Raw genomic sequence first — 8,478 nt, 5'->3', positions numbered from 1 at the left:
AGGGGAAACCTGAGAACAGTTGTCAGGATAGTTTCCTCCAAAGATCTTCACCGGATAGACAGGAGGGGTATGGTCTTCCCCAACTGCATTTCAAACAGCCCCAGGAGGACTCTCACCTTCAAGAAACTCGTGCCATGCAATGCACACAGTCAGCATCATGCTATAAAAATACCACTCTGGCAGCTGGCAACACAGATCTCTCATTACAATGCATACCCGGGACTGAAAAACCACAAAAAACAATTATGTCTCATGGCAAAGGGGTGTTGCACTGGACCCAGGGGAGAATGACTCAAATGCTTTGCAGTATGGATGCGACCCCTGCAGGCATGGCTGGTGGCATGGTTTTTCTCTGCAAAGCAGTCCACAAAAATGGCACTGACATAGAATTTAAATTCCCTAAATAGAGGGTCTTGACACTATTGAGAGAATGGGTTCAGCCACCATGATTAGAAAATAAACCCACTCTGTTCCAAGACCATGACAGGCTCAGGTTTGAGATGTCAGCTGAAAATGTATCATAGGAAAATGAAACAAAAGAAACACAAAAGTTCTGTGGTCCATAAGGGACCCCCCATTGATACACACTTTTGGATTAGTAGAACTATGAACAAACTGTGAAACTACAAATACATTCTCATTTTTAGTCCTTAATATAAAAATCTGTTAATTTTTTAGGAGATAGCACAATATTCAGAAAAGTATTATTAAAGCTCTGTATAGTTTCTCCAGAGAATGTGGTTAATAAAATGAGTAAGTGAACTATAAATTCACACCCAAAAGGCATAAAAAAACCAACTTGAGAAAAATAATAAACACAACTACGAAGCAAAGAAAGTTTATCTAGCAAGTCTGCACACAACAATACTGAATTTCATACTCAGAAATTCTTCCAGCTCACAATTTTTTCAGGGTGTTTCAGCTCTGAGGACAGAAAAAAAGGCAGAATGAGCTATAGCTTACAGTCTCTTTTCCTGCAACTGCTTTAGAAAGCAAGAGAAGGAAATAGCCTGCAAGGTGGCTGAAGAAATTTTTCTTGTTAAAGATCAAACCTGTCAAGTCTGTGGTCTTCCAATGGGAAATAAATTCTTTGACATAAAACATTGTTTTGCAAGACCACAAAAAACAAAAAGCAAATTTTTGGCATTTTAATTTGGGTGCAGATATATTTTTTCTTTGATTTTCTAAAAGGAGTTTTTCTTAGCCAAAGTTATGACTTCTAACTGACATGTATGTAACATAGGCATATATTGAAATCAGGTGGAAATTTAGATGTAGTAAGCCATTATCTGAGCTGGGACAGATATATTTTAACCTCAACTGTGATCTTCTCAGCCTCAAGGTGTCACTCATTATCTCTAATCAAGTAGCATCTTTAAAGACCTCATTTCATACCATGCAACATATATACAAAAGAGAGGATCTCCTTACACTGAAAACGTTGATACAATTTTACTAACCAGAAGTTGAAGGAGAAAAGAGGAGATGCAACATGCCCAAAGTCAACAGGCAGGTCACTGTGGAGGTGGGAATAAAGCTTGTTTTTCCCAGCTCGCTAGACAGTACCCTCGCTGTTCGGAACATGCTGCCTTCTCAAGGTCTTTCTGCACAATGTGGAGTGGGACTTGGGTTTTATGTAAGACTTTGGCTTGAAGGAAGCATGTACTTCTCACAGCAATGGCCAATGAATAAGAGAACAAAGGAAATGCTGGAAGGGCCACTTCGACCTTGAGACTTCACTAATACAGCCAGTCATTCTCATCCTCTACAACTCTACAGCCTGTGGGAAGATAGTAACAGATTTTTCTCCAAGATTTGTGGATCTGCTCTGTACATAACCCAACTTGTCATGCAGGGCCTCAGGGGCTGGGATTTCCCTACTAGCAGTAGTGTGCCCATCAGTCAGAGAGTTACCAGAGGCTGTAATGTGTATAGTATTAGCCCAGTTTTATTCCTCTGATTGGATTACATATGGCCAGCTATAAAAATGCTTGTGGCTAGTACACATATTACTGGCACAGTGGTGTCCTGGGCACAATGAAATCTTAAGTATTCCACTTCATATCACCATATGTTTTCATTCAGGCTGGCTTAGTTCTTGGAATCAAAAGCAGCCCGCTAGTCAATACACAAACACATGTAATGTCAATACAATAGCAATAATAATAATAATAATAATAATAATAATAATAATAATAATAATAATGTGCCTGTATTTGCCTTTTATACTGAAAATGAGTGAATGTCTACTGAGAAAGCTCTTACTCTATCAATAATAGTAAGACATATTCAGAATATTCTAGTATCAGACAAACACGGTGCTTTGGAAGAGGAAGAAGTTGATAGAAAAAGAAGAAAAAATGGCATAAAAACTGTACCTGTAAATTAATATTTGGACCTGGGCTAATAGGAAGAGTGGCTGTGGCTGTTGCAAGTGTGCGAGTGAGAAGCTGGTTAGGAGGATGGCTGCTAGGTGGATGTGTGGCCTTCCAGTAGGCTTCCAGATAGTCAGCAAGGTGCTCACAGGCATCTTCAAGCTGGTTCTCATCAAGTATTACATCGAACATTTCCTGATAAAGGAAAGGTTTTAGTGAGAATAACCACCAGATAAAGGGAGATCACCTAGAGACACTGATGACCACACTTCCCATTCATCAAAAATGAACCACATTTCTAATACTAAGGTTAAGATATTTCACAGTTTTTGTTTTGGTTTGGTTTGGTTCTTTTAATGAATTGATACAAAGGACAGCAACCATAACTAGCACTAATGTTATGCTTGCTAAAGTAAGTCCTCATGGCTTCCATTTAGTAATGCAGTCAATGAAAAGAGGAAGAGGCAGCTTGAACAAATCTTAAAACTCAAGTATCCAGGAAGGGTCAAATATTAAAGTTTTTAGCTATTGGAACAAAATGGAATGGCAGAAAGAGGGATTCACTCCCCATATCTAGAATAATTAAGAGAAAACCAAGACAAACTAAGAGCAGTAACAGTAAGAAACACAAGTAATACAGATCATCCACTTTCCAAGTGTACAAATACTAGGTAAGAGGTTAGTCACATGGTCTAATTTTAGGCATCTAAACTTAGGAGGTGAGTTTCCTCTGTTGCCTTCCAGGTCAGGGAGAAAGAAGCCCTCCTGAAGGCAGCTTTGAGAACCTATGCAGCTCTCTAGCACTCTGCACTGGCTTCTTGGGGCTGTGAGAATACCAGTCCCTTAACTGATACCTGAACCCAAATGCTGAAAACGTCCCCCTCACTCAGTTCCATACCTATGGCAAATTCCCACATCTGCAACTGAACTGAACCTTTATTTCCTGTTCTCTTACCTATACTCTTGACAGTCTCATTGTCATAATCACCTTATAGGTGGAAGTTTTGCTTCAGTGCACATCAGTGCACTGCAGAGCTGTCAGATGTGCCACAGCTCTTTGCCAAAACCATGACCAAGAATGCCAGCAGTGATGGACTGTGGTGACATATGCCCACACCACCAGCCTTACCCGAAGCTGCCAGAGATACAGCACATCACTAAGAGGGTTCATTTTCAGACCAATAACCCCAACAGAGTTATCAAGTAAAACAAATGCTCAGTTTGTTCGAGTGGTGAATGTGTTCAGCCCATATACTAAAAACTCCTTTGACTGGGACCACTTTTTCCCTGCTCCCTTGTGCAGAGACCAGAGACCTCAGGAAGTGTTCTGCAAAAAAGCAATAGTGAAATATGGCCAGAAGAGGGCAAACATTGCCAGAAATTATGTAATTAACCTTGCACTTTTTAAAAAAGGCACCTTTAAAAGACAAGGCATTAATTATCAAAAACTCACAGGAGGGCACTGTGCCAGTTTATCAGCTGCCACCATCTGAACATTAAGGTGTTTGGCCTGAGATTTCCCTCGAGATTTTATTAACCTCTGTAAAACCTGTGAAAAATAAGACATTTATACAAGTGAGCAGGCTTCAACTTAATGTACATACATAACCAATTAAAATGTTCACATTTTTAACTGTCCACTTGAGCAGATAAAATTCTTCATTGTTGGGTTCATGAGTATTTCCCATACTGTTTAAATCCAGAAAAAACTAATTTTCATTTATGTCCCAGTACCTCCTTTCCTTTTACGAGTAATAAAAAGTTCCTTTCCTATTTTCCTCTGCTGCTTCTGGTTTTGTTTGTTGCTCAGTGAAAATTCTTTAATTGCACTCCTGGGAGTTCTTCACAATGCCCCTTCACAAGGTCTGTGCAGTTTTTTTACACAGAATGAAAGAGTCCATTACCAGGGGAAGTTAAAGTTTACCAATCAGTCTGATATTCATTATGTGAAAATATTTATTTCATTTCTCTATTATTTTGATTTAACAAACTGTTAGCATTACTTACACGATTGATACTGAAAGTGCAATCCCAATTCAAAAAAAAACATTGAAGCTACAACATCTTTACCAAAATGGGTTTTGGTAACACCAGAGCTAATGTACTTTTTTGATTAGTAATATTTCACTATCCAAAGAGAAGCAATAAAATACATAGCTCTGAACCTTAATGAGGACATGTGATTATCTGCATTTAACACCAAAAAAAAGGGAAAAAATATTGAAACAGCATGAATATAAGTAAAATAGTTACCTTAGGAGAAGAAATCTTTACATATACTATAATGGGAGCCAGAGAGGTTTTGCTTAGTTGAGCTGGGTGGTTAATGGTATCAGCATCAAGCACTACCAACTGAAGTGTCCTTGCTAATTCAAAAATCCGTTCAATTTCACTTTGAACTTCAGCTGCAGATAAGTAGAAAATTAGAGTTATGAAAATATTACAAAGCAATTGGTTTTAAGAAATGTAAAAATGTGGTAAACTGGTGTGTTGCTCTTCCTCAGGCTGACAGGAGCCATTAGCCATGCACATCCCTGGCACATTAGGGAAATGAATATGATGTTAATGAGAACATTTTGCCCCTGGTTTATTGCCCTTGCAGGCAACACTGCCTGCCTTCTCTCACCTCCACTGCTTCCTTCAATCCCAGCCTAGAGACTTTCTTACTAGACCTCAGTCCATGTATGTAAGCAAAACAGAGGTAAGAATGCCTGCTGCATCACACGGTAATCTTACTGTGTCATTAATTCTCTACATGTAAATAATTTCAGCTTAGAATTTAATCTTATGTAGTAATCGATTTGCTTCAACTTATCAAAGCTCTGGAAAACAGTTTCTTTCACATACTGGCCTCAGTATGGTACAATATTAAAAAATTGATTCCTATGTGTGAAATAATGTTTTTAAAAATTCAGTAATCCAAATAATGCTATGGCAGCCTTATCAAAACCCCAGGAGCTCTATAAAGGTAATTTTCCCAGAAAAAAACTTTTCCTCTGGTAACTCAGGTGCCCTGCCTCAGCACCCTGCCTGACTGGCAGTAGTTTTCAGGGCAAATCTCTCCAAGGCAGATGGACTACATCCACTTTCACAAGTGATGTAGAAACTGTCTTATTCCCAAATGAAACAAAACTAAATCTTGTGACAGCAAAATCATCCTTGAAATGGAATCACATTTTCCTGCTCAAGTCTTGCTATAGGCTGACATCACAGAGAATTTACAGAAGTTGGATGATTTGTACAAGATTATAAAGAAAGTTATAGAGTCAGACAAGATTGGAATTCCTATAGGTTCTTGTTTAAAGGTTGTACTCCATGAACCAAAACCAGAGTATATATCTAGCCCATTCAAAGTAAATATTAGGAGATAACCAACAGAAACTTAAATGTCAACAAAAAGTACTAAAAGAATTTATTTATTAGAGAGTTTCTTGAAATTACACTATCAGCATTTTATCTGTTATGCTGGCACAAGCATTACATTTGTTTGTAAACACAGTCTATCTGGTCTGGCTAGAGAGAGTTTTCTACAGCGAAAGGTAGAAACCTTCCAGAGGTGTGAAGAGATTGATTTTTGTTATCTTAGAATAGCAACTGTATAAATTAGGTACCATGATAAGGTTGCAAAATTTACAAAAGAGAGCAAAGCATCCCAGCTAGTCTCCATTTAGCTCAAAGTCTTTTGGTTCCAAACCAATAGGTGGCTACTATGATCATTTTATACATGAAGTAACATCTTAAATGGCCATCAGAAACTCTATATATGATGCTTTCTGTTGAAGGAGGTTGACATTGTTTTGGATCTACTAGAGATCACCTCCATCAATTAGTAGTTATCTGGAATTTTGGCTGAGTATATGCCAATCAGTCTTTTACAGCAAAGAACATTAGGAGATGTGCACTGCGTGCTGGTATGGAAAGCATTGGTGTGTGCTTTCTTGCTTGTTGATAAAAGCACTGTATCCCAGCTGCTGTCTGAAATAGGACCATGTTTTTGAAGACGGGACTTCTGATGGTTCTTGGCACGTTCATGATCACATTTTCTGCAACTCTGTTACACAGAGATATTGTTGGAATGACTGAACACCATTATCTCCATGATTTAGTAGGAGATAGTCCATAGTCTATCCCTAATTTAAGTCCAAATGACAACTAGAATAAACATACCAGAGATAATTTGTCATACCATTCTGATGATGAGTTTGGATCACTTTTCTGCAATTTCAAACCAGGCTCAACACTTCAGTCACTATAACAATATCAGTTAATGTATCATTTTAAGACCATTCCAGACTGCTAAAACCCCTTGTTCAAGACAATTTATAACCAGCAAAGTCTGTCTTTTTGCCAGTGTATCATAATTTTGTCTGGGAAAGCAGTATTTGCTACACTGCTGGAAGCACTTTTCTACTGGTATAGAATACATCTCTGTGAACTACATTTCCTGCTATACTTTTTGAAACAACCCTTTGCCAGGGCAAAGTATGCCTCAGGGTGTCTTCTACTGTGAAACATACCCAGGGCAATAATTGCAGGTAACTATGCTGCTATGAACCAGTAGCTTCCACTTGAGTCCAAAGATGGGTATCTTTTCCATCAATTAAAAAGTATTTAAGTACTTATTTTTCTTAACTTGGGTATAGGAAAAAAGTTCAAGGAACTACACTGCATGGTTGATGAACTAATATGTTGTGTCTCTACTTCTCCAGTCAAGAATGGATGGAAAAAATGTCACAGAGACTGCCAAGAGGTCCTGATCTCCTGTCCTTTAGAGTATTTCTTCAGCTTCTGAAATAGCCTGCATTTTGTTTTAAATCCTCCTGTATTCTAACTTGTAACTACACTTAAGATTGTTGCAGTTATTTAAATAACAGTAGCTTCTCTTTTTAGATGAAAAAGGCTTTATCTAATGCTGCAGCTTTGGTTTTCACTTTTATTTATGTATTTATTAAAAAAAAATTCTATACCTGTAAAGAATCTTTCCTAACAAGACACTCAACACAAATTTTCTCTCAGACTTTTGACCAAAGTAAGCAAGGAACCCTAAATGTCACAAGGGGATAGTAACACAAATGCCACAGGTAGCTAAAATGGGGAGCTGAGAACAATGACAGTGTGGTATCTTCAAAGCAGTACAGTAATAGCTTAGCAATCTTGGCACCTCCATGAATATAATCTATTTATAACATTCCTTCTGATGTACTGGAAAAGCATAACAGTGAGGCTGCAACAGTTAACTGAAATAAATTTTATTTGCCAATCAAAAGGAGAGCCATAAATATAATAAGATCTTATGCGACTATCATCATGAAATGCTGGCGGGCAGCTACAACACTCGAAACCAGAAATAAGCTATCAAACTTTAAAGTGACCCTTACAATCTATTTGATAGGGTCTCCTTAGTAATCAGAAAGGGAATATATTTTAAATGACAGAAACACTCAACTATTTATTCGATACAATAGAGAGTCAGCTCTAAGAAACAAGAGGTAGACATCTCCCAGCCAACTTTAAATATTGCACATTTAAAGTTACTCCCATATAATAATTCCAAATATCCCTACAAATATCCCTACCCTGAAATTAATAGAAATTCCATGCAATGAGAGCACAAGTAAATGACTCATTACATTATGGGGCAGACAAATATTCCTTACACCAGTTGGACCTTACAAGTGACTTTCAAGAAAAAAAAATTAGCATTTCATTACAATAATCTCATTTAAAGTAAGGCAAACACAGAGCAACACTGCATTGCATCTATGTCAATTCACTAACAACAAGATGAACTATGGTGGAATTTAGGGCCACTTATACAATGCCACAGTAAATGAACATTCTCTACTCAGATGGGAAACACAACCCTCCTTCAAAGCTGGGCAGAAAGCATCCATCACAGCCAGCAGTCACTGGGACACCCAACTTGACAGAGCAGTAGCTACATAACACTGTTTTAGAAGACTTTTCCAGAAGACTCTGATGAGATGACAGTTCTATGAGGGGGATGCGATGCAAAATGGCCATGGTTCTGGACTGCAAAGGCCAAATTAGAAACCACACAATACTGCTTATACACAGGAAGGAAGTTTTGAACTTCAGCAGG

The 8,478-nt window shown here is 38.0% G+C and overlaps 1 protein-coding gene across 1 annotated transcript in view; it reads right to left on the bottom strand.

Moving 5' to 3' along the window:
- The window catches only part of CACNB2 (calcium channel, voltage-dependent, beta 2 subunit), a gene marked incomplete at its 5' end in the record, with an annotated part of 14,995 nt that overhangs the window by 3,451 nt on the left and 3,066 nt on the right, over nucleotides 1-8,478 (bottom strand). Inside the window, 3 exons of the mRNA XM_010180542.1 lie at nucleotides 2,379-2,570; nucleotides 3,829-3,924; nucleotides 4,629-4,780. Of these exons, the coding sequence (XP_010178844.1) occupies nucleotides 2,379-2,570; nucleotides 3,829-3,924; nucleotides 4,629-4,780 (440 nt within the window). The remainder of the gene's footprint in view (nucleotides 1-2,378; nucleotides 2,571-3,828; nucleotides 3,925-4,628; nucleotides 4,781-8,478) is intronic.

The sequence above is a fragment of the Mesitornis unicolor genome, unplaced genomic scaffold (assembly GCF_000695765.1).
Source record: "Mesitornis unicolor isolate BGI_N332 unplaced genomic scaffold, ASM69576v1 scaffold19103, whole genome shotgun sequence".
In the NCBI taxonomy this organism is placed as follows: Eukaryota; Metazoa; Chordata; class Aves; order Mesitornithiformes; family Mesitornithidae; genus Mesitornis; species Mesitornis unicolor.
Note: the sequence above shows the minus strand (reverse complement) of the source record. Positions and strands in the feature narration are given on the sequence as shown.